The following is a 27378-nucleotide window of genomic DNA, read 5'->3' on the forward strand; positions in this document are numbered from 1 at the left end:
ATTAAATTTATTTCAAGCTGGTTGGTAATTGGAGGATAGTTTCATAAAATCTATTTCAAACACCATTGTAAAACTCGTTTTAATTGAAAAATTAAACTTTCTCACACGTATAAATATAAAAATGAAATTTTTATTGAATAATTTTTTTGAAGAGTGTTATTTAATTCAACTTACGTCTTTTTTTAGAATGGCCGTTTCTGGATTATTAATCTGCAGTATATTCGTAAGCACGATTGTTCTTTGTAGCCACATTCAAAGTCCGAGAACATTAAAGTCGCAATTTCGCGTCGAAGGAAATCGCCCAACCAGAGGTTTCAGCGAAATGAAATTATCCACTTCTCGGGGTTTTGGTAAAAGGGATAAACTTGCGGATCTAACTGATAGAACGTTGTATACTGCTAGAAATTTTGGTAAAAGGATGGTTGAAAGTAACACGATCGGTGATCAATTAGCAAACAGGTAACAATCATTATCTTGCTTATAAGGACTTTTGGAAATTAAAGATTCTGTTTTCAGCATCCTCTTGGAACTATTAGCAGCTCAAAGTCCTTTCGGCAGCAACCTAAGGATACCTAAGAATTGGCAGAACGTCGATGACACAAATTATGATTAGAACAACAACGAAATGTTACAAAATTGTACGTAATGGAACTATTTTCTTTCGGCCAGAATTCGTTGAATAAAGCGTACCCTTACCACTTAAGAAATATGTATAAATAATAAATGAATGTAATTATGTGTTTTAAATCGCTGGAGTATTACTGTTCTATTAAATAAATCTAATTAAATGTTTATTTTGTATTTATTAAGCTTCCTGTTTTAGCAGTATCAAAACATTCTGCCAGCAGTTTCTGTTCATCTGCAAATAGTATATAGTCTGCTATAACTAATGTCTAGTCTTCTATTAGCAGAATCTAGTCTTCTAGCAGAAATATATAGTTTCTTATAAGAAGTTTCTAATCTTCTATTAGCAATATTTGGTGTTCCTGTAGCATTGTCCTTTGTTGACAATAGTACACAGTCTTCTAACAGTAGTATTTAGTATTCTCTAACCAGTATCTAATCTTAATAATGATAAACTTCAGATTAAGTATCTAATCGTCTATTTCATGTATCTAGTCTCCTATTAGCAGTGTCTACCCTTCCATGAGTAGTATCTAGTCTTCTGCCAGCAGTATCTAGTACTCTGTAAGCAGTATTTAGTTCTCCATTAACAGTATTTAGTCTTCCGCACCCATTGTCTAGTCTTCTATTAGCAGTGTCTACTCTGTTATTAGTAGCCTTTAATTTTATCGATGCAGAACTAGTCTTCTATAAATGGATAAATTTGCGGATACGTTACATACTGCTAGAAATTTGTGTAAAAGGATGGTTGAAAGTAACACGATCGGTGATCAATTAGCAAACAGATAGCAATCATCATCTTGGTTATAAAGCTTCGGAAATTAAAGTTTCTGTTTTCTGCATCCGTTTGGAAATAGTAGCAGCTCAAAGTCCTTTCGAAAGCAACCTAAGGATACCTAAGAATTGGCAGAACGTCGATGACACAAATTAATTATGTGTTTTAAATCGCTGGAGTATTACTATTCTATTAAATAAATCTAATTAATTGTTTATTTTGTATTTGATGACTTATTAAACTTTATAACTCCCTAAAATGAATATAAAATTTGATAGTTCTATTAAAACAACATAAATTTAAATGATCTGGTTTTCCATTATCAATATTTAGTCCTCTTTCAGCAGTATCAAAACATTTTGCCAGCAGTTTCTGTTCATCTGCAAACAGTATATAGTTTGCTATAACTAATGTCTAGTCTCCTATTAGCAGAATCTAGTCTTCTACCAGAAATATAAATATATTTTCTTACAAGCAGTTTCTAATCTTCTATTAACAATATTTAGTGTTCCTGTAGCATTACCCTTTGTTGACAATAGTATATAGTCTTCTGTCAGTAGTATTTAGTATTTTCTAACCAGTACCTAATCTTCTATTTTTATGTATCTAGTCTTCTATTAGCAGTGTCTACCCTTCCATGAGTAGTAACTAGTCTTGTGCCAGCAGTATATAGTACTCTGTAAGTTGAAAGTAACACGATCAATGATCAATTAGCAAACAGGTAGCAATAATTACCTTGGTTATAAAGCTTCGGCAGTTAAAGTTTCCACTTCAGGATCCTTTTGGAGCTATTAGCAGCTCAAAGTCCTTTCGGAAGCAACCTAAGAATACCGAAGAATTGGCAGAACGTCGATGATACAAATTATGATTATAACAACAACAAAATGTTGCAAAATTGTACGTAATGGAACTCGGCCAGAACTCCTTGAATAAAGCGTACCTTTACCACTTAAGAAATATGTATAAATAATAAATGAATGTAATTATATGTTTTAAATCGATGGAGGATTACTGTTCTATTAAATAAACCTAATTAAATGTTTATTTTCTATTTATTTATTGTTTTGAAAATAATTTCAATTCACTTAATTGACAGGTTAGACAACTAAATTTGATAACTCCCTAAAATAAATATAAAATTTAATTTTTCTATTAAAATAACATAAATTTAGTTGAAATAAGTTATAATAATTATTTTTCGTGTACTTTTTAAAAATTTAGAAATAATGTAATTTTAATTTATATTTAATTTGATAAATTAATTTCATCAAAATTCCCTAAAGTCACTAAAACGTCAAATTTCTGTTTACTTTCACATAACCTCAAAAATTTTGCAAGAATGAAATCTGAAATAACATTAAATAACTATTTTATTTTTAATTCCACCCTCGGTGTAAATGAAGGGGAGGTAAATATGCGTATTTATGTTTATTAAAAATTAATAATTTCAATTATCTTTAATTTTTTTAGGAACACATGAAAATATTATATTATTATCCGAATAATCAAGATTTAGACTTTCAAATGAAAAGCGTAGGTTTAGTAGAAGCTTTGATTCAATTTACAAAGTAAGTTGAAATTTCACCAGGTGTATAAACAAAAATATTTTGATTTTAATCATAATTATTGTTTCAAGTACATTTAAACCATCCAGTCCAGTAAATTCGTTGCATACGCAAAAGAAGAGGCAATTATATTTCCAACCGGAAGATAAATTTTGGATTGTATTGGTAATTAAGTCAAAAATCTCATCCTTTTTTACTTTTGATTAATTAATTTAAAAATTTAGACATTAAATGTTCCTTATTCGGATATTACAAAAGATGGTTCAACAACAAGAGAATATATTGAATCTGAAATTCAAGATAATGTTTATAAAGCAATTTTAGAGCAATCATATAAAATGTACAAGCTTTTTAATAGCACTTTCCAAATATCTTTAGAAAAATTGGATGTTAACGGTCTTAAAAGTAAACTACAAAAATTTTATGATACCGTAAGATCTTTTTTGCTTAAAAAAATGAATAAATCAAAAATTATTTTGTAGTATTTAAAAACGATCAAATTAGATCAATGTGATATATTAAATATATTCAATGGGATCCACTTTTTGCCATTGGACACCCAAAATTTTTTAAATGTACAATGTTTTGTAAATGAAATGGAATGTGAGTACCCAATTATTAATCACACTTTATTCATGTACAACGAACACGTAATTTGGAGTGGAATAGAACCAGAAGAAATGCAAACTTTGTACCAATACTTAGTAAATATTTTGTTACCAACATACACTCAAAACGAGCTTCAAGGCGGTTCAATGCCCCGAAATCCTTCCTCACCCTTTTCACCCGTTCATTACGGCCGATTTGTTAACGTAAAAAGTACCGATTGCGTTGGAAAACTTCCAAAAATCGTTTTAACAAAAAATAATGAATCAACTTACTACAACATGTTAATTTATCGCACTTTAAGCGCATCTATTTGTTTATTTATCGAAGATGGACAAGAAGTAACCGGCCAAATTATAAAATCCCTCGAAGAATTTATGGGTCCAAAACTTGTTGGGATCGTTTCCGATATCGCCGAATATTACTCGAAACAAAACGCATCCTCCGCTTTGATGGCAAATACAAGTTTTGAAGTTTCACCGAAATACATTTATTTTAATAAAATGAATTTGGCTTATAAAAGTACGACCCATCTTGATAAAATTCAAACCGGTAATTTGTCTTGTCCGAAAGATTGCGTTAAAATAATGGCTGATATATGCGCGAGGAAATCGGTTGATGATTATGCAAGTGAAACTATTGTGAAAACTTTAAATGATAATTGGATTATTGGAAAACGGTCGAATTTAAGGGAGTTTTATGTTGCGCTTCAACAAAAAGATGCTAATATTAAAGATATTAGTGGTAAGTAAAAATGTGTATCAATTTTACCCATGTGAAGTTACCCATAAATTCCATCCATAAAAAAACATTTTTGTTTGCCTATCAATTTGAATGATTAATAGCTTATTAGAAAAATCTCGTTGGGTAGAACCTAACATAGTTTTGGCGGAAGCACCTTAAATTCTGCAAAAAACAGTAAAATACTTAAAAAAATTCTCTAACTTTAGGGTTCCAAAAATTTAAAACTAATTAACCTAATATCAGGTATGATTACCAAATCAGAATGCGTATATAGTCTTTTACACAAAAGTGCAACAAAACACGAACGTGTTTCCAGACGTATGTGGCGCTTGGCGCCTAAATATAACATTATTATTAATGGTCCTATTTTAATATGTGATACCTTTTTGGAAAGGGTATAGTACAGTGGTGTCCATAACGTCGGTCGCGAAGCCGTTTTGAGTCGATCGCCAACAAAATCATGAATTTGAAATATCTACACCTAGGCGTCTGAGTCAAAAAAAAAACGAAGGTTACTTTTAAAATGTAAAAAAAGCTTTTAGACCCTACGGTCGATCTTGGCAAGACATTTATATAAAAAGTCTGGTATAGTAGATGATAGTGTGTAGATTAGTGGTGGAACAGATATCCGGAATCCGGCCATTTTTTTAAATCCGGCCGGATACCGATTTTTCCGAATTTTGCAATTTTCGCCGATTAAGTTTTAAAAATTCGTATAAAATCCATTTCTTGGAATATGAATATGAAAATTTCCCAAAGTGTTAATAAGAGTGTTCTCTATCCAATGAACCAACCCGTTTTGAAAAATAACTTTCACTTTTTGAGAAAACAATATTTGAAGATTTGATAAAATTTTCGATGTTGCAATTTTCATCGATAATTTTCAAAATTCGCTATAAAATTAATTTCTCTAAGGATCCTTGTGGAAATATCACCAATTATTAATTAAAGTATCCTCTTTTTAATGCAAAAAGCCATTTTGAAAAATCACTTTTAGTTCTTGAGACATAAATTTTTGAAATGATCGACAATTTTTTCGAGTTTTGCAATTTTCGCCGATTAAGTTTTAAAAATTCGTATAAAATCTAGTTCTTGGAATATGAGTATGAAAATTTCCCATAGTGTCAATAAAACTGTCCTCTTTCCAATGAACGAACCCATTTTGAAAAATAACCCTTAGTTATTGAGAAAACAATATTTGAAGTTTTGATAAAATTTTCGATGTTGCAATTTTCATCGATAATTTTCAAAATTCGCTATAAAATTAATTTCTTGAAGGATCCTTGTGGAAATATCACCAATTATTAATTAAAGTATCCTCTTTTTAATGCAACAAGCCGTTTTGAAAAATCACTTTTAGTTCTTGAGAAATAAATGTTTGAAATAATCGACAATTTTTTCAAATTTTGCAATTTTTGCCGATTAAGTTTTAAAAATTCGTATAAAATCAACTTCTTGGAATATGAGTATGAAAATTTCCCAAAGTGTTAATAAGAGTGTTCTCTTTCCAATGAACCAACCCGTTTTGTAAAATAACTTTTAGTTTTTGAGAAAACAATATTTGAAGTTTTGATAAAACTTTCGATGTTGCAATTTTCATCGATAATTTTCAAAATTCGATATAAAATTAATTTCTTGCAGGATCCTTGTGGAAATATCACCAATTATTAATTAAAGTATCCTCTTTTTAATGCAACAAGCCGTTTTGAAAAATCACTTTTAGTTCTTGAGAAATAAATTTTTGAAATGATCGACATTTTTTTCGAATTTTGCAATTTTCGCCAATTAAGTTTTAAAAATTCGTATAAAATCCATTTCTTGGAATATGAATATGAAAATTTCCCAAAGTGTTAATAAGAGTGTCCTCTTTCCAATGAACCTACCCGTTTTGAAAAATAACTTTTAGTTATTGAGAAAACAATATTTGAAGTTTTGATAAAATTTTCGATGTTGCAATTTTCATCCATAATTTTCAAAAATCGTTATAAAATTAATTTCTTGCAGGATCCTTGTGGAAATATTACCAATTATTAATTAAAGTATTCTTTTTTTAATGCAAAAAGCCGTTTTGAAAAATCACTTTTAGTTCTTGAAATAATCGACCATTTTTTCTAATTTTCGCCGATTAAGTGTCAAAAATTCGTATAAAATCCATTTCTTGGAATATGAGTATGAAAATTTCGCAAAGTGCTAATAAAAGTGTCCTCTTTCCAATGAACCAACCCGTTTTGAAAAATAATTTCCAGTTTTTGAGAAAACGATATTTGAAGTTTTGATAAAATTTGCGATGTTGCAATTTTCATTGATAATTTTCAAAATTCGCTATAAAATTAATTTCTGGAAGGATCCTTGTTGAAATATCACCAATTATTAATTAAAGTATAATCTTTTTAAAGCAAAAAGCCGTTTTGAAAAATCACTTTTAGTTCTTGAGAAGTAAATTTTTGAAATGATCGATAATTTTTTCGAATTTTACAATTTTCGCCGATTAAGTTTTAAAAATTCGTATAAAATCCAATTCTTGGAATATGAGTATGAAAATTTCCCAAAGTGTTAATAAGAGTGTCCTCTTTCCAATGAACCAACCCGTTTTGAAAAATAAATTTTAGTTATTGAGAAAACAAAATTTGAAGTTTTGGTAAAATTTACGATGTTGCAATTTTCATCGTTAATTTTCAAAATTCGCTATAAAATTAATTTCTGGAAGGATCCTTGTTGAAATATCACCAATTATTAATTAAAGTATCCTCTTTTTAAAGCAAAAAGCCGTTTTGAAAAATGAATTTCAGTTCTTGAGAAATAATTTTTTGAAATGATCGACAATTTTTTCGAATTTTGCGATTTTCGCCGATTAAGTTTTAAAAATTCGTATAAAATCCAGTTCTTGGAATATGAGTATGAAAATTTTCCAAAGTGTTAATAACAGTGACCTCTTTGCAATGAACCAACACGTTTTGTAAAATAACTTTTAGTTTTTGAGAAAACAATATTTGAAGTTTTGATAAAATTTTCGATGATGCAATTTTCATCGATAATTTTCAAAATTCGCTATAAAATTAATTTCTTGCAGGATCCTTGTGAAAATATCACCAATAGTTAAATCAGCATCAAAAAAGTTCATTTTGTATCTTGGATCCAAATAAGTTGACGTATCTAACCAGCTTTCTTATTAATTTCATGTAGGGCCATAATGGCCGGATAGATATGAGGGATAACCGGATATCCGGCCAAAGGGGATGCCGAATATCCGGTATCCGGCTTTTCGCAAAATCACTATCCGTTCCATCACTAGTGGTCTACATGATCTACATGTCATAGTAACGGCGGCGTGAAATTCTAACAATAATGGTATTTAAACGATTAAAAACGTTATAAATAATCATATTCTTAGTCCTTTAAACATTGTTAGTAATTATCCGACTTTTGTAATAAGTAAAAACGCAATATATTCATAAAATTCTACAATTTATTATTATTAACGACATAATGAGTATCTAAAACTCGCTACAACAATTATTTACAAAATGAGATCAATTAAATGAAATTGTATAAGTAGTAAACTATTAAAATCTAATTTAATTGTAGTTACATTTAGTTGCTACATTAAATTGTATACAAAAATTCAGGGCACATTTTTATTGTATCGTATACAATTACAGTTTAGGGTCGGTGTCTACAAAATTCACACAGCTCTTCCAAACTATTTTTGCAGATATCATAGGCCATCTGCGAGCATTCCTTGCGTTTGAATTCATTATGAACCTCTGCAGCGCAATAGAGACATTTCTCCTTTAATGAGTCGGAGTTTTTTTAATAAAGTTTCAATAATTTAAGATAATTTACCTTTCTAAGTTTATATTTACCCAACGGTGTGGTTTTGAAATTTGTTTTAAATGTTCCTGGCTGTTGTTAAAAATCGTATTTTCATATTCTGAATTGTATATTAATTGCAAACATTAACCTCCAATGCCATTGAATGTCGTGGTATTGTTTTCTTTTAGCACTATGTAAACTGACTAAATTTAAAGATTGTTGGGACGGGAATGTGTGGACGTTGGTTCTATTTATTAATGAAGTACATATCAGAGATATTTTTGTGCTGTAAAAGGGTTTGAAAACTGCTGTAGTATAACTTTTCTTTATTGAACACGGCTACCTACATAGTCTTTCGACATTTTAAGTGGCATTGTAATCTGGCTGATTGTCAAATTTTGTTTTAATTTGTTTAATTTTTGTGTCCATCACTTTCTTAACAACTTCTGTTGTTCCGTAAGCGTTTCGCCCAAGTCTCTTCTGGCACTTTGTTTGACTTTGCGTTTATTACACATCTCGTATTCAGTTATATTTATTAGTTAGTGATATTTATGGATATAATTATTCATAACGTTTTTAATTGTTTAAATAAGTTGATTGTTTAAATTTCATGCCGCTATTACTACGACATGATCTACAAGACGAACAAAAAAGTTATATTTATGGGTATGATTTTGCTTTTCAAAGAATTGCCTGGCGCCACGTACGGCTGGAAACAGGTTTGTATTTTGTTCCACTTTTCTAATTACCGATGATTTAGCGACAACTAAAATTCATTTTTGTGTAGAAGACAGTATACGCATTCTGATTTGGTAATCATACATGATTTTATATTAATTAGTTTTAAAGTTTTTAGGACTCTAAAGTTAGACAATTTTTGATGTATTTTAATATAATTTAAGGTGCTAAATCTGCGTCGCCAAAACTATGTTAGGCTCTATTAATCGTTCAAATCGATACACAAACAAAAAAGTTTTTTTATAGATGGAATTTATGGGTAACTTCACATGAGTATCAATTTCCACTAATTAATTTAGGATAGATAAAAAAAAATAATTTTCTTTAAAGGTGAAGTTAAAAAATTAAGCGAAAATCAACTCAAAGGTATATTCTTCCACAATTAGAAAATATACAACACAAATTAATGAAAAAAATCTTTATTGATTCAACTAATTATAATATAAAACATAAAATAGAGATAATTATAATAATAAAAAACAAGTTTTAATTTAAAAAAGTTTTGATTGAGTTTTTTGGTTAATATCATTATTTCTTTCCTTAAATCTTCTCATCAGTCCAACTGGTAAGTAAATCCATAAAACAGATCGATAATTTTATTTTAAGCAGGAATAAAGGTCAACTCTGTTTGGGAGTGTGCAAAGAGCAAATATAATTGGGAATCCAACCCGACATTTTCGACCTTTAAAACTTTCGCTTGGTTATTTCCCGGTAGTTTTTGGACAACCGCCAATCCACACACTCTCAATAATTGCTCGTTTTCGGATAATCTACTACATTCTAATTTTATGTGACATATCACGTCTATTTGAATGTATTTTGTTATTGAATATTTTCCGGTTGATGTTAACTCCTAAAATATTAATTAGAAACATTAATTATTACAAAATAAATTCTTTCTTACTTTTTCCATAAATTTTTCAGTTTGTGGGAGATCATCTCTGAAAACTGTAGCTTCGCCAAGAATTTGATCGCCGGCAAGCACCTTGAATTTCATCCCTTTTAGAACAGCTCTTGGTTCCAGACCTAAACCATCCCTATGATTATCAGACCACAAATAATTGGATGGGTTTAGTTTGGTGTTTGATCCAAAAGTCAGTCTTTTAGCGTAACCCATTCCAATGCTTTGTAATTTAAGAGATTCTCCATTAAAAAGATGTTTTTTGCGATCATTTGGGCGGATGCGATAAGTAAATCCTGGAATGATTCTTGGATCCACGTAAGTTCCTAAATTATAATAATTAAATAAATAATTTTTATTTTTTTTTTAGGTTGTTATTTTCTTATTACCTACGACAGGAATTTCATATGGTTGTAAACCAGTCATGGTGTATTTAGTTGGTAAATCATTGATGTCGATTCCTTGGACGGTAACTCTACGAAAAGCGTTCTTAAATCCTGGGGTAAAATAATACCTGTGATGTTTGATGTTAACGTTAATAATCTTCTTGATGAGAGCACGATCTTGTCCGGGTTTTTTAACGCAAATGGCGATTCCGCTAACGGGCATCATTTGGGCAACCCCCGTTTCATAAAATTCAACTTTAGCCGTCATTGTTACTTTAACCCTTTTCTCGATCGCTTCCACGCCAACCGCAGTACCTATTTCAACCTGTTTCTCCTGAAAGAGTGAGTAATGTCATAGCAAACATCCCGAGCAATATTCAAAAATACTTTTTTTAGTTTTTAACTTACGACGCGGCATTCCGCCTTTATAAACCGCTGGTTCAGATCGATCTGCACGGATCAACCTGTCGGTAGCAGGAAGAAGCAATCTGCTTGGAGGATTCTAGCAACAATTTTTTAAATAGAGGACTTTCCTTACGTGTAAACCACGCAAGGAAAGGCGAGACAACGAATAATCGACATACTTATTTTGACTTTTTTTTTTTTTTTTCATTTTTAAAATTCCTTTATCTTTTCGAGACCCTACCTCAATTTCAACGATTTCTGCCGTCCCTTGGGCCTCTCTGTTGACATCGAAAACGGTGAATTTATCTCCTTTTGAAACCACCTCCAATTCGAAAGCAAAACCTTCCGGTCGATTGTCACTCCAGAAATATTTTTCGTTCTCAAATGTAAATCTTCTCGAATAACCACGTCCAATTGACTTTAACACCAAACCTTGTCCCCCGAACAAACATTTCTTTTGTTCGGATGAGCCACCCAAAGCGGACAAAGGGCGAACTCTGTATTTAAAACCAGGTAGGATACGTTTATCAATGTAAACCCCAACTGTGGGAAATTGATGACCTTCAACTGGTGTTATTGTGTATTGGGCAGGGAAATCTCCATTGTCGGAGGCATTTAGGATTAGGTGATTTGGTTTTAAAGGTTTTTTTAAGGATTTAGTTTTGAATGGAACCTAAAATATGAAATAATTATTTTTAAAATGAAAATGTTTTGAAAGATTTTAGTTACTTGGAAGGTTGATGTAGCGATGGGTTCATAATCCAAAGTTGAGTTAGATAATATGTTGTTTGGTAAAGGTTTCTCAACTTCCTAGAAATTTAAAACAATAATGAAGTTTTTATTACCAGGTATTCTTAAATTACAATGCGAAATAATTTTAATTATTTCGTTTCTCTTTTCTACATAATCTATTTATTTTTATCGTTTTCTAATACTTTTCTTTGCAATAAAGACACAGTAAAACCTCGATATAACGGACTACCAGACTAAATTTTATGAAATTCTGATTAAGTGAGCATTCTTTTGAGATATGAGTCATCAAAATATCTTCATTCATTCAATAGTTATCAGAGAGTTGCGTCAACCTTATTTAGACAATTATAACCTTTGGTTAGAACAAGATTGTAAAAGTTTAGGAATCCTAATGGATTTGTTATTACTTAGGCTTTCTTTTGAGATATGATTCGTTAAGATATCTCATTTAAATCAGAAGTTATTGAAAAAAAGATTTGTATCGGTATTTTGAACGTTTCAAGCAAAGCTAAGTAATCGAACCTAAAAAAATTATAGATACTAAAACTATATTTACTCTATAATCATGAAATTCTGATTAATTAGGGTTTCTTTTGAGATATCAGTCATCAAAATATTTTGATTTACTCATTAGTTACCAAAGCAATGCGCAATTCTTAAGTTGACAATTATAACTGGTGGTTACAAAAAAATTTTTGAAGTATCTGAATTGGATCGTATCATACCGGAATAAAATAGTCATTATTTGGGCTTTCTTTTAAGATATAATCCATCAAAATATCTCAATTCACTAAGAAGATATACAAGAGAAGATTTGCATCTTTATTTTGTACATTTCTAAGTGTACTAAGTAACAAATTTTAAAAATTCTTGACAATGAAACATATTTATCTATAGGACCACGATATTGTAATTAATTGCGCTTTCTTTTGAGATATTAGTCGTCAAAATATCTCAATTTACTTAGAAGTTATCGACAAGGTGGTTTGTATCTCTATTTTATACATTTCTAACTATGCCAAGTAGCCAAATCGCAAAAATTCTAAATACTGAAACGGATTTTACTGTATGATCACGATTAATTGGGCTTTCTTTTGAGATATCCGTCATCAAAATATCTCAATTAACACAAAAGTTATCCAAAAAAAGATTTATATCTCTATTTTGTAGATTTCAAGCTATGCTAAGTAACCAAATCCTAAAAATTCTAGATACTAAAACGGGATTTTCTGTATGATTCTGAAATTTTGATTATTTGGGCTTTCCTTTGAGATATCATGTATCAAAATATCATATAAGTTATACAAAAAATGATTTATATCTCTATTTTGTAGATTTCAAGGTATGCTAAGTAATTTAACCCTAAAAAGTCCAGATACTGAAACGGGATTTTCTGTGTAATTCTGAAATTTTATTTAATTGGGCTTTCTTTTGAGATATCAATCATCAAAATATCTCAATTAACACAAAAGATATCTAAAAAATTAACATCTCTATTTTGTAGATTTTAAGCTATGCTAAGTAACCAAATCCTAAACATTTTAGATGCTCAAACGAGATTATCTGTACAATTCTGAAATTTTGATTAACTGGGCTGCCTTTTGAGATATCATTCATCAAAATATCTCAATTAAGTCAGAAGTTAGGCAAAAAATAATTCAAATCTCCATTTTGTCGATTTCAAGCTATGCTAAGTAACCAAATCCTAAAAATTCTAGATACTGAAACGGGATTTTCTGTGTGATTCTGAAATTTTGATTAATTGGGCTTTCTTTTGAGATATCAGTCATCAAAATATCTCAGTTAAGACAGAAGTTATACAAAAAATGATTTATATCTCTATTTTGTAGATTTCAAGGTATGCTAAGTAACTAAATCCTAAAAATTCTAGATACTGAAACGGGATTTTCTGTACGATTCTGAAATTTTGATTAATTCGGCTTTCTTTTGAGATATCATTCATCAAAATATCTCATTTAACACAGAAGTTAGCCAAAAAATAATTTAAATCTCTATTTTGTCGATTTCAAGCTATGCTAAATAACAAATCCTAAAAATTTTAAATACTAAAACTCGATTTTCTGTATGATTTTGAAACTTGGATTAATTTAGCTTTCTTTTGAGATATCATTCATCAAAATATCTCAATTAACACAGAAGTTAGCCAAAAAATGATTTACATCTTCATTTTATAGATTTCAAGCTATGCTAAGTAACCAAATCCTAAAAATTCTAGATAATGAAACCGATTTTTCCGTGTGATGACGAAATTCTAATTAATTCGGCTTTCTTTTTGAGATATCTATCATCAAAATATCTCAATTAATTTAAAAGATATCAAATTTCTATTTGCTATTTGCTCTATTTTGTATATTTCAAATTACACTAAATAACCAAATCCTAAAAATTTTACATACTAGAACGGATTTTTCTGTTTTAGTTGTTATTCAGCGTTAAATTGTTGTATATTTTTCGTTGAACTAAAACTCTCTAATGCAGAGAAGGACATTCCTTTCCCCGTATTAGTCTGTTATATAGACGTTTTAGTGTATTTATATTTTAGTTTTAACTTCCTACTTTCACCAGAATGCAATAAAACTAAAACTTTGTATTTTTTAATGCTAAGAACTAAATTATAATATAAAATAATATAATATAATAATATAAAAACTATCTAATAAAATTACGTTTTTAATAAATGATAAGATAAAATCGTTTACTTTTAATTTTTTTATCAATGACTTCCATATAAAATTACAAGTGGAAAAATACTGTGGAGATAAAAATAGTAAATATTTTACCTGAGGTGACTCATTTACAAAGGGAGTGATTTCTTGGGCTTCCTCGAAAACGAGGGCGCCGGGCGACCGGAAGTTTGTCTGCCATACGCGTTGCATCGCGTCCAATTTCATTTCTTCTTCGATGATAGCAGCAAACATCTTTTAAACAAGCTAAAATTAGAAATAAATCCCAGATTAAAGTGGAATAAACAACGGCTTGAAAATTTCGTAATAATACTTGAATCTATTTTTAGGTCGTGAAAATCTATATTTAAACCCACGTTTCAGTTTCGGCCATTTTGTATTTACGTAAGAAATCTTGTATTAAATCTCAAAATCTTACACTTTATCTAAAGATAATCTCAAAATTTACTTAATTTTTTGTTCAATTTCATTTAATGAATCAAATTTAAGAAAATGATTTAGTTTAATAACAATTAAAATAATTACCTTTTTTTTCAAAAATTATTTAAAATAAAAAATATTGAATGAAAACTGTTGATTTACTTTGAAGAGATATTCTAAAACGAAATGAAGATAATGAAGGTGATCTTTTTTAAAGAAAAGTGATGATTTTTCAAACGATAAATAGCACACTAAACGAACGCACCACACCCACTAGGTAGTTAGTGGTAAACTGGCTGGATGTGGCACAAGTTCCTACGTTTATATACTTTGTCTTACCTTGTCAGACATGAGAGGGGCGCATTTAGACACTCAAATTCAACGCAGCTGTGTTTAGCTTTTGTAGCTTTCACATCAACTCAATTTTAATTTTTTTAAATATGTTGAGTTAATTATTAAAAAAATTAATAATAATTATTTCTAAAATATTCTTTATTATTCAAAAATGATAATCTCTAAAAAAAGGGAATAACCAGAATTCTTTTTTATTCTAGATCAAACACGTGGCCGGAATTTGTTCACGATCTTTTCACGTGCTCGTTCTAGTAAAATACTTCGTATCGTAAATAAACAGTATTCTGAGAGCGTAAGCAATTCGTTAAGCTAAACGCTCTATCAAGGTCTGCTAAATAAAGTTGATTTAACGATCCCCTCTGCACGAAATTCATGTTAAAATACAATGATGTATGATTAGAAATAATTTTATGATTGCATTGTGTTTATAGAATGAAACATAAAATAGTTTTTTTTTACATTATGCAATATGATTCAAATAAGGCTGTTTCAAGGAAAATCAATAACTGATTTTTAATTGAAAATAAATGATTTTTCTGAGTCAGCTAGAGATACACGTTTTTAAAAAAAGATTTTGAAATTATATATAGATATGCGATATTCTACGGTTGACAAGAAGTGTTTTTATATATATTTATCTTCCTTCAGGGGACTTTTCCCATACCAACTTGACAACACGTTTGACTTGTCTCCTAACCTTGGCGGTCCATTTCAATCTTTTTGACTTTATTACTTTACTATATCTGGAAAACCAGCAACGATTTCTTCCTTTTATTCTGTTATCAATCTCTTTTGTTATGTTGTTGTCAGAGGAGATTGTAGCTCTCAAATATTTAAACGAATGAACTCTTTCAAAATTGTAATAGTCCATTATCACGTTCTGTCCTAATCTATCTCGTCGTTCTGTTCTTGTTGATCATATATTTTGTTTTATATTCATTGATTCGTAATTTAACTTCCCTTGCAGCAATTTCCAGTTCAATGAACTCTTCCTTAACATCGATAGTTGTATTTTCCACTATCTATCTATGTAATCAGCGAAACTCAATATAATTCTAGAACTTTGATTTTTAAAGAGGATCATTTCTGTGTTTGTCTTCCGCACGACACTTTCCAACACGATGTTAAATAGAAGTGGAAAGAAGGTCGACAGTTTTACTTCAAGTCTTATTGCACTTGTAGATCCCCCTAGACAGGCTTTTGTGAGATTAATTTTGTCGGTATGCTTAGTTCTTCCATGGCATATCATAGCTTCATTTTCATGGATTCTTAAATATAGATTTTCAAAATGGAATAGGTTTCTCAACAGTAACATTACAGAACAAGGCAAGACGAGACTTTCATTGGTCTCGTCTCGAGTTCGTGCATGAGGTCTTGCGTCTCGTACGAGAGTCTGGCAGGTAAGTATTTCTGCAAATATCTGCAATATTTCTGTAAATATTTTAGTATCTACACCCTGGAATTCCAGTAATGATATGTTGAAAGTACCTCTTGTAGATGAACATGGACCATATGCTCTTAATGACAAAGAATGGATACTGCTAGAAGAAGTGCATAAATTACTAGTCAACTTTCAAATACTTTCCAAGAAACTCGGAGGAGAGAAGTACGTCAAATTACCTATGGTGGTTGTATGTATCAATATACTAATAGATAATATTGAGAGCAAAATATTTGCATGGGACCGAAAGGCAGATCGAAACGCTGTCGAAGAGCAGCTTATTGTTACTTTTCAGGCTGCGGGAGACAAAATATTAAAGCATTATCGTAAAATTTATTAGATTTATGCAGTTTTAATTCTCGATTCGCGGCTTAAGATAGAAATTTTTGATATGACAAGGTGGAGCCAAGAATTAAAAGAGTCTGCGAATCAGAAATTTGAAGATGTTTGTATACATCTAGCCTATTTCCATCAATCAGAAGGCCAACGTTCGAAAGTAACGGCATTGGAGCAACGAGAAGATAATAAAGACGCAGATATATTACAATGGTGGAAAATTTATGCTTCTGAAATTCCTATTTTAAGTTAACTTCAGTCCCGGCGTAAAGATTATTCTCACGTGCTGCATATAAGAAAACATCGAAATCGCCGTAATAATAAATCTGCACGATGTTTGTTATGCCTGAGGGCTGTAATTCTCTCTTCCGACTCTTACATTATAGCAAGTATTTAAGTATTCCTTATTGCATTGAAACAATAAGATTATGCATGACGGGATTTCGATACTTTTATGAGACTCTCGTACGAGAAACGAGACGAGACGAGAGTGGAGATTGCGAGACGAGACTTGATACAAGACTTATTCGTCGGCGAGACGAGACAAGAGTTTATGAAAATCTCGTCTCGTTGGTCTCGTGCGAACCACTATCTCTATTGATGTTGTTCTTATGACGATAAATTTTTGTGGCCCCTCTAGTGGTAGTTGCTGCTCCTGTCAAGTATTTTTGTTTTTGACATCTACTTTATGGCATCGTTTCGTGAGGAAAAGAAGACGCCGTCTCGTTAGGAGTCTACAGACTGTCGTACAAGTACAGCAAATTGGAAAAAAACTTTGAATTTTGATGTCGCATAAAAGAACAGGAAAGGCACGTCGGACTAGGAAAAACATAGCAGTTTGCAATCGTAGAATATTACCACGCGGAACGATGCCATAAAGAAGATTTTAAACATAAAAATATTTGACAGGAGCAGCCACTACCACCAGAGGATAATCAGAATTAACCTACTTTTAGCTCCAAAGGTAATGTTACCTGTGTTTGTTATCACAGCAAAGCCATTTCAACCTAACTTAACCACGATAATCCAACTTTATGGTTCAAATGTTCCTCGAAGCTGATCCCAGCTACGCGGACGTAAATCGCATAGTGAGATAAAAGAGTCCAAAAGTAAAAAATGGATAATAGGAAAAACTTTGAAATGGCAAAATATATTTTGCAATATTTCCAGGAATCTGATTTAAAATAACGTTAATTCTGCATTTAGCTCCTAACAGGTTCTTTGTTCATCCTCACCAGGTGTAGTCAGGATTAGAAACTTGCGCAAGGCTCCTTTTTAGCACTTTCAGTTAAATACGCAATAAGACAAAGAAATAGATAAACAGCATGAACTACAAAAATAAGTAGTTTAGCACACAATTGCAAACTTTTTTTTACCAAAGAAGTTTAAAATATCAATACTCCATCGACATCTACATTCCGAAAATGATTACATAATCAGAAGAAAATTAATCGAGTTAATTACAGAAGCTGAGGACAAACTGCAAAAGTTAAATTAGATTTGAGTATTTTAATGGTTTTATTTTCAGCTTTTCAGTGATAAGAGACTGTTTTCGATGTGCTAGAACTAACACTATACCTAGAACTAAAAACTTTCGGGTTTAGCAGTGCGAAAATTTAACAATATGCATGAAGAAACATATTACTAATCAATTTTGACTAAATACTAATTATCAACTAAGTTGTTTTTGTAAAATCTGGGGGAGAAGACTTCGTTGAGTTAACTACTATTTTCCATGTGCGGCCAAGTTCCTAGTCATTTTCTCTATTCATGTTGTTCTTATGCCAATGAATCTCTAAGGCATCCCTCGTTATCCTTTGGTAGCTATTTCCAGCTCTAGCTAGCACCTTGGTCCTATCAAAATCTATCGTGTGTCCCTTTATGTCGCAATGTTCTGCGACTGCCGACTACTGAATTTTATTCAGTCGAACATCCCTCTCATGCCTTTTTTTATGCAGTACTCGATGTTGCATCCAGTTTGGCCCATGTAGTACTTCCTACAACCGCATAATAGCCGATAAAGGCTATCGGCTATCTCCCTTTAATGGAGTTGGTATGCTGTTAGCCATCGGAAGAGCGTTCCGTATTTTGTTGAACGTACTGTATCAATACCACGATATTGTTCTTCTTTAGACGCCTAGCAATCTGCTTCGTCTCACCTAAAACGTAAGGAAGGCAGATAACTCTGTCTGGTACAATACTTCTCGTGTCTTTTTTCTGTTTGCGTCATTTGGAGGCTCGTTAGATATCTCTTAGACCGTAGTCGATCTTCTGGAACATATCTTTCAGAATCCCTTCAAATACTTTCTTTAAATTCTTTCCGTCGGATATTCAGTTCTACTCATGGAACAAGGCTTGGATTACTCACCTCTTTTACTGTGGTCCAGGAACGTCCAACACGTCCAGCAAAGATGACTATTTTGCAGCTTCCGTTTCCATGGTAAATTTAATCATGATGTGTTAAGAGTTTAGGTAGTCCAGGACTCCTGAAGACACCTTTATATGCTGCCAGATCGCAAAGGTATAATCCACGTAATGAAGTCATAGTTTTCGTTTCCACGGTCTCTTTCTTAACCTTTCTTTTTCAAACACCTCCAAGTTTACTTATATAGCCATAGATTGCAGCTTTAATACTTGCTTCTCTGGTTGTATGATTCTTGAAATATAAAGTATAAATGTTCTTTCTACATATATTCGTTTAGCCTTTCTAAAATATGGTCAAAGATCGTCAACATCCACAAAATTACATTGTTTGTGTATATTGAGGTTGTACATCAAAAATTTCTGTTGTAATAATATTTCTTGTTCATCACAGCGCCATTAATTCTTGGCTGGCTTGGTTATAGCTCTTTATCAACGATGTAACTGCTTTTGTATATACATTTTTATCATTTTACTTCCAAATCCACGAGGTCCAATCAAATATACTTATTTAAGATTTACCAAACATTATAGCAGCGTAATGAAAGCTCAATTAACATCGACTTATTCTTTGCACACTCTAAATTCTTGAAGTTTGTTCTCACATGATGTTCTTCTTTTTCTTGACATCCATGATCTTTAAAAATAACCTTAACATAGAGCTAGATTTAGTTGCGTTTAAATTAGTTATATAACAATATAATATACAGATAATTTTAGTCTATTATAAAATATTGAAGTACACTTAACTACATGTGTAATACTTAAATTTTATTTATTAATTTAATAATTACACGATGATCGTGAAGATAAGATAATCAAAATTACATAAGACTACGTAGACCACAATAAAAGAAATGTAAAAAGAGGTAACAAATCGCGTTCTACTTAATTACAATTTATAATGAATTCATGAATGATTAATCAAATCAAATTACTTCTTCGGAAAATATTTTTTTATCATTTCCGATTTAAAATTGTTCAACCTAAGAGGCGATAATTCATCCAGAAAAAACGAAAAAGATTTTGATAAAACCGTCTGAAGGTCAATAACGAATATTACTACGTTGTAAATAATAGGATTAAAAGCGAAGGCGTAAAATGTGCGTTAATAAAAAATGGGCGCACTTTAACCCGGAATATTTACTGATAAATCGATTTGTATATAAAAAATAGGTGAAAAAGTAGTCTTGAAACGATAAATACGGCGCGCGCGCGTCTAAATGTTGATTTGATTCATCAATTTCTGGAAATAACCAGTTTAATATTTAAACAATCGGGAGATTAGTAAAAAATCGGGTTGGATATCGTTCAGAAGCTGGAAGAAACTGGTTTAAAGATGAAATAACAAATGTTATAAACATAATTGTTATTATTTTGATAATTTGATCGTAAATAGGATACATTTTTGTATGAATTAAAAAATAAATTACATTGACGAAATTTTGCAATAAATCAAATGATTTTTGCAAAAAAGTCAATTTTGACTTCGACGTCAATTAATCATTTCAATAAAAACTAATTTCGAAATGCATTAACTTTTAGGGTCAAGTTTTTATGATTACTAATCCCATTTGTTTGTTCTATAATTTCTATATTTTCGTTCGAATGACGTATGTTGGATGTATTTTTTCTTATCTAGGCGAAGAATGTGTTGCTGGGGGCCAGGGGATGTTATTTTTCCAAGAGAATCACAAAAATATTTGCTCGTGGAAGAGTACTTATTGATAAACGTCATAACTCACAAATTCGAGATAAAAAGTTCCTTCAATTGCGAAATTATCGATATATTCTTTTCCTTAATTAATTTAAACACCTGAATTATTATTATTTTTTTAAATTTCCCTTGTTTTTCAAAAATCAATTACTTAAGCTTGTAAAAAATGGTAAATATTACTTAGAAAATTGTGTAACTAAAAATTACCTGTTTTAATTATAAAAAATGTTACTTAACATTAATGTGAATTTAATGTTTATTGTATAATGAGAAAACACTTATGTGTAATAATTTATTTTAAATGCATTTTATTTTATTTGTTTTCTTACAGCTAAATATTTTGATTATTTAAAACACAAACAATTTGATAATACGAGTTTTTTGGCCAAGAATTTCCGCACGACTTCACATCGTGTCACTTTGAACGTCACGGAATCTCGGTGCCAAAAGTCGCGCATTTCCATCATTTCGAAACGTATATAAGGAACGACTGAAACGGTCGAAATCACAAACAGTTTCAGCGATAGTAACACGAATAACGTAGTTTGCTATTTAAAATCAACTATTATTACAAAAAAAAACAACTAAAAACAAAAAAATTGTTTGATTATTTTTATTTGGATAAGAAGAGCTAAAAAAAAAAATTAAAATGTATTCACCTGAAGAAGAAATTCGATTGCTTAACATGCGAAGATCTTGGCATCAAGGGAGAAGATCTTCTTCAACGTTTTCTTTGCTTGGACACGAAGAGGAACCTGAACTTTTCCCGGAAAAATCGGTCCATAATTCTTTTGATTTATCAGTTAATAATTATGCTGAAAAAACCAGCGAGTTTCCCCCGATACTGAACCAATTAGAAGAATTGGAAGCCCCTGATTTTGAAGAATGCGTAAACGAGGTAATTTTTTAATTTATTTAAACAGGAATTAATATAGATTGTACTTTAATTTTGAATTTGACACTCCCCCTTTGATAAATTTAAAAATCAGGCTATTGTTAGAAAGATAATGAGGTTTTCATATTTATTTCGTTATCGATTTTAGTTGATTAACAGCACACGCCTCTCTTTTGATCTAATCGATCATAGAATGCAATTATTAGATAAGGTGCTTTAAGTGGAAAATAAGTCAATATTTATGTTGCGTAGTGATTGGGGTGTTCAAAGGTACAAAATTGCAATTCTTATCGGATAATTTATACTTTTATAATTTTCAAATCATTTAAAAAGGGCAACTAAAAAACTAATTTATGATTTTATTAATTGGAATTGGAACAATTTTCGCTTAGTTGGGACAATTTGTTGGATATAATATTGTATTCTTCATTGGTGATTTAGTAGTTAATAACAGGTAAACAACAGTGGCGTCAAGAATTTGAGAAAACCGTTGCGAAAGCATCTAAATTTAACTGCCAAAAACTATTCATATTTTCAACTTCTTATATATGTTATTTTAACGCTTACTTTCTATTAATATTCTTTGATAGTGTATTATTTAGGCATTCTTTAAGCAGCGTTTAAAGAAGTCTTTGTATTTCTTGTTGTAAGAACTAAAATCTTCTGCAATGTTGAGATGAACCTTTTTGAACGTTTCTCTTTTTTTGGATATACTGCCTCTTGCTATTATGATAAATGGCAGTAATCAATCTCAAATTCTAAAAAATAACTAGCTGGTTTATCTCTGATAGTCTTATTCCTTATTTACTTAATACTGTGTTAGGAGACTTTAGATGTAATTTGGTTGTCAAACTTAACATTCAAGAGTATGTGCGAGAGCATTGGAGATCTAGCCGACCAAATATGTCAGAAAAGATTCAACAAAACATTTACATTGAATGAACAATTTAAAATCATTGAGTAAAAAGTGAAATATTACAGGATTTACATTTTTAAGGAAACTAACAGTTAGATTTCTTTTACTGGTTCAAGATTACATAAAATTTCCATACACTTCTTCTTCCACAAGTCTTGTATAAAGCTCTATCATGCCTGCTTCAAGTCTGCATTGAACTGTACATCTTCTCAGCATCTAGTCCTCACCATGTTTCTATCAACTCAAAAGTGTACAGTGTCATGTCTTCGTCAAGACTGGGCAGTGCTACAAGACTCCTTCAAGCTTTCATGAAACCTCCATATTATATGTCTTTGAAGTCTGTATCAAATCTACATGATGCCTCCTGACTCAATTGATGAATTAAACCTCCACCAAGTCTATTTTAAATCTTTATCATACCTGCATAGAGTTTTCATTAAGTTTGCATCTAGACAACTCTTTGTAAAATTTATATTATCTCGGCATCAAGTCTTTACACTGTTTCAAATTTGTATTACGCCTCTAGACTTAATATAATCTTCCATCAAGTCTACTTTAAATCTCTATCATGAGACAGCTCCATACGAAGTAAACATAATCTCTGCATTTACTCCTTATCATATTTCTATCAAGTTAAATCTGCATAGAGTCAAGTCTTCATCAAGACTGCAAGATCAATCTTTACATCAATTCCACTATAAATCTTTACAATTCCTAAATCAACTCTTCATTGAAACAGCTCTATTTAAAATCATCATTATCTATGCATTAAATCTTTAAATTCTGCGTTAAATCTCTGTTAAGTCTCCTGGCCTAATAGAAGTATTAATATTTCGTATTAATCTAAATTGAAACATGTTCGTATAAAATCTACATCACCTCTGCATTAAGTTTTCAACATTAAGTTCAAATAGAGTAGATTGTATCATATCCTTGTTTGCTAGGTACCAAACTGTATCTAGCAATGTATCAGCACTCTGCAAAATTGCATAAAATCTCCATATAGGACCTTATTAGGACTGCATCAAGGTTTCATCTTAATCATATCTGCATCTAGTCCTCATCATATTTCTGCCAAGTCAAATCTGTGCAATTTCAAGTCTTTATCATATCCCTACGTGCAATAAAACTCTTTCAAGGATTCTTAAATCTCTATACAGTTCTTATTAAATTAGCATTAAGACTTTGAAGTCTGCATGAAATCAACACTATGTCTCCTGACTTCATAGATGCATTAATTCTCCATAAAATCTTTAAATTTATATTATTCCTCCATCAAGACTTCATTAAGTCTTCTTCGAGATAGCTCCGTACAAAATTCAAATCATCTATGCATCAAATCTTCAACGTGTTTCTATTAAGTTGAAAAACAATCTTAATCATGTCTACATCATATCCTTGTGGGGTTTGCATCAAAACTGCGTCTAGAAATGTTGAAAAATGTGGTAGCCAGAGCCAGAAACAATATACTAATTTATGCTATAACATATAAAGATAAAAAAGAGTGAAACATACAATAATCGTTTCTGTTATCACTTTTGCTATAATAATCCCTAAATATTCCGCTGGTTAAGAATTAAAAAACTTAAAAATAGATGCTAACGAATATATCATGAACCTCAGTATTGAATTTGGCTTAACACAAGAATAGGTTGTTGAAAGGTATCTTCTGGTAACAATTAGACACTAAAATCTAAAATCGCCACTTCCTTCCACTAACTAATTGTACTTCACTTTAGAAGTTATCAAGCAATTCAGTTGCATTTTTCAAGCATTTTTATCTTATTTTTGAATTTGTGAGAAATTCAAATCCGTCAGAAATGAATTTACTCGTATAAAGATTGTTACTAACATTACTAGTTGATTTTGACAAAGAATTTATTTTATTAATGTTCTTGTATTAACACCTGAACTGGGCTCAGTGAGACTAATTGGTGATTTGTGAGTGTGGAAATTGTTTCTATCCCCCAATTTGCTTCCAAATCTAATAAGAAATTGAAAAAAGATAAATATAACAGTATATTTTGATATTTTCTTCAACCTAACATTTCCTAATTTAAATCGTGATGGGGTATTTAGATCTATAAAGAGGTTTAAATTACCTTATTCTTTGGCACTGCTTTAATTGCGCATTCTACCTTAACATTGCAAATATTTTGGATGTGCACCAAAATTAAAAATATCACAATAATCACAAAATATTTCTGGAAATCTAATGAATCAATTCAATCCAATCTCATCAATAATCTTAAGAAATAATCTTCTTTTACGTAAAAAGTTTCTATTACAAATATTTTTTTTATTTTTTTTAGAACGAAGTAACAACAATCTTAGATGCTTCCAAGTTAGGTGACATACCAGCAAAATACGTCATACAACACTTGGCTCAACACCAGTTCCCTGTTGCTGGTGTTTACGTCGACCAAAGAATTCTTCCCGGATTTAAATATAGCGTACTTCCACTATGCAATAACACCCAAAAAACCAAACCACTATTCAATGGAAAAGCTTTAACTTTAAAATCGATCGGTCGCGGATACGCCAGGAGATTCACCTTTGAAGATGGTGTCATCCCAAACATAAAAGAACGTTGTTTTTGGAGCGATAACAACCCCGGAGGATACGCTTTTGAATTAAAAGCGGTCTCAGTTGGGGATAAATTTACAATTTACGATGCGAATCATGAACCGCAAGGATTCTTAGAGGTTACAAATGTAAATGAGAAGCAATTAGAAATTGATGGTGGCATCAACAAAAAAGGCATCGAGAAAAAAGTCAAAGTGAAAATGACGGTTACCGTTGAATTATATGATGATATCTCACAAAGCTTACCAATAACCGGAGTTGCTGTTTACGCTAAAAAATTCAACGAAAAATGCGCTAAAGTTACCAAAGTATTAAATGTAAACATCAAAAATCATCGCTACTACTTAATTCCCGGTGTTAAGAAGAATTCAAGATGGATTAAAGTTAATGGAAGTGAAATTAACGATGTTCCAACTAAATACACAATCAAAGGAATCGAACAACATGAACTTCCTGCTGTTGGCACTTACGTAGATCCAAGAATTTTACCAGGATTCGTTTACAAAGTGCGCCCAATCAATTCAAAACGCACTCTATTTAATGGACAACCATTAAAATTAACAAGCATCGGCCAAGGATACGCTAAAAGATTCACGTTTGAATCAAATTCAAAATTAGAAAACGATAACTTCTTTTGGTCCGATAATAATCTTGAAGGTTACGCTTTTGAAACAAGAGCGGTTTACGATCAAACCAGATTTAATATTATTTGTAATGACCGAATTATCGGTGAAGCTCGCGTTTTTCGTTCCGATTTGCCTCAATTAGAACATGAAACTAATAGGATATTAGTAGAAAACGGTAAAACCGTGTTTGTTAAGCACGTACACGTTAATTTGTTGTGCCACGTGAAACTCGACATTAAAAATAGCGGATCTGTCGATGAGAGCTTGATGAAGGTTTATGGGTTAGCTATTTTAAGGAAATCTGGAGAAGATCGAGTTGCGAAATTGGAAAAAATTGATAATGTCGCTTTGGATTCGCAAATTAATTTATTGTTTGCACACGCAAATGCGCAACTTACCTTTGTTCCTATTGCTTAATTCTTTTTAAATCAAATTAGTTCATTATATTAATGAAAAACGTATTTTAATTGTGATTATTTAATTTAAGGATATTGGATAGTTTCTAATAAATAATAGTTTTGTAATTTATTTGGTTTTATTAATTTTTTTATTTAAAAAAAATTTTTTGTTACTAAATAATTGCTTGAATTCCGAGTTATTTTTTGTGTTCTTTGGTTTCTAATGTCTAATTGGTAGCCAAACGCGCGAGCATATTTATTTATTTAGACTTTGAAAAATAGGAACTGTCCTGCACAATGCTTTAAAGAGTCACTTTAAAGTATGTTATAAATAAAGTAGTTTATTACCAAATAAAGGGAAATAAACGAAAATAAAATTTATAAAATATATAACACGTTTGACCATTCTGTTAAATAGGTTGTATAATCGCTATTAATAGTTTTAAGTAAATCAATGTTGAATGAGAACGTTATACCACACAATGCAGCAAGTGGGAGCATCTCATAATGACGTTGCTAATATATATTTTTTCCTGTTCTTTCCAAGCCCATAACTCTACCTCCTACATCATCACAGTCTTCACAAAACATTGTTTTCCTTTTTTTGAATATATCTCCTAAACAAGATAACCATGCGTTATATCTTTGTTATCATCTCTGAATCTCCGTTAACTCCTTAATCTGTTTATTTAACCATCTTAATTACTCCCTATGCCTTTCCTTTACTTTACAAAACTCTTCTTTTCATTTCTTCCACCATATTGACTTATCCTTGCAAGGCGGTTTACCTTCTCCCTAATTTCTGGTTAACATCCATTATGTAAATAGATTGGATTGTGTTCCAGTTTTCCAACTTTAACCTATTGGAGAGTTTATCCTTGGCCCAACAACTTGCCATATTATGTCAATGGTGTTACATCCTGTTTGAAATGAAATTCTGGATATGGTGATCGAATGAATGCAAAGCTAAACAACGATAACTTCAAATTGTGATAAAATTCTGCATTTTTATACAATGCTAAATTGAAAATAAATGAATCTAATGTACTTATCAACTATGTAAACGTCTCGTGAGTTTTCTTATCTAGTGCGCAGACTGTGGAGTTGTGCTGAAGTTGTGGTTGGAAGTGCAGTTTATATTACGAGCTTTTAGTCTGCTGCTGCTTATGGTGTAGCAGTTTGAGGATCAGTTTTATGATTACCAAATCTTGCAAAACTTCGTTGAAAAATTACTGTATGCTTCTGTACCTGTC

The 27378-nt window shown here is 30.9% G+C and overlaps 3 protein-coding genes across 3 annotated transcripts; 2 read left to right on the forward strand and 1 right to left on the reverse strand.

The window, feature by feature from the left end:
- The first annotated feature begins 2704 nt into the window (after positions 1-2704).
- On the forward strand, positions 2705-12273 carry LOC111429306 (vacuolar fusion protein CCZ1). The gene is made up of 6 exons (XM_023065177.2): positions 2705-2807; positions 2870-2967; positions 3036-3129; positions 3189-3395; positions 3447-4314; positions 9196-12273. Exons 1-6 carry the CDS (start codon positions 2739-2741, stop codon positions 9249-9251), a joined length of 1392 nt encoding a protein of 463 aa, XP_022920945.1. The 5' UTR covers positions 2705-2738; the 3' UTR covers positions 9252-12273.
- On the reverse strand, positions 9269-14734 carry LOC111429305 (uncharacterized). The gene is made up of 7 exons (XM_071201298.1): positions 14541-14734; positions 14112-14261; positions 11287-11367; positions 10799-11230; positions 10156-10486; positions 9770-10092; positions 9269-9718 (listed from the first exon to the last, which is right to left on the reverse strand). Exons 2-7 carry the CDS (start codon positions 14247-14249, stop codon positions 9467-9469), a joined length of 1557 nt encoding a protein of 518 aa, XP_071057399.1. The 5' UTR covers positions 14250-14261; positions 14541-14734; the 3' UTR covers positions 9269-9466.
- A 6477-nt stretch (positions 14735-21211) lies between these two features.
- LOC111429329 (uncharacterized) lies at positions 21212-26255 on the forward strand. The gene is made up of 2 exons (XM_023065210.2): positions 21212-21602; positions 24828-26255. Exons 1-2 carry the CDS (start codon positions 21354-21356, stop codon positions 26142-26144), a joined length of 1566 nt encoding a protein of 521 aa, XP_022920978.2. The 5' UTR covers positions 21212-21353; the 3' UTR covers positions 26145-26255.
- The last annotated feature ends 1123 nt before the right edge of the window (positions 26256-27378 follow it).

This window comes from Onthophagus taurus, chromosome 1 (assembly GCF_036711975.1).
Source record: "Onthophagus taurus isolate NC chromosome 1, IU_Otau_3.0, whole genome shotgun sequence".
Taxonomy (NCBI): domain Eukaryota; kingdom Metazoa; phylum Arthropoda; class Insecta; order Coleoptera; family Scarabaeidae; genus Onthophagus; species Onthophagus taurus.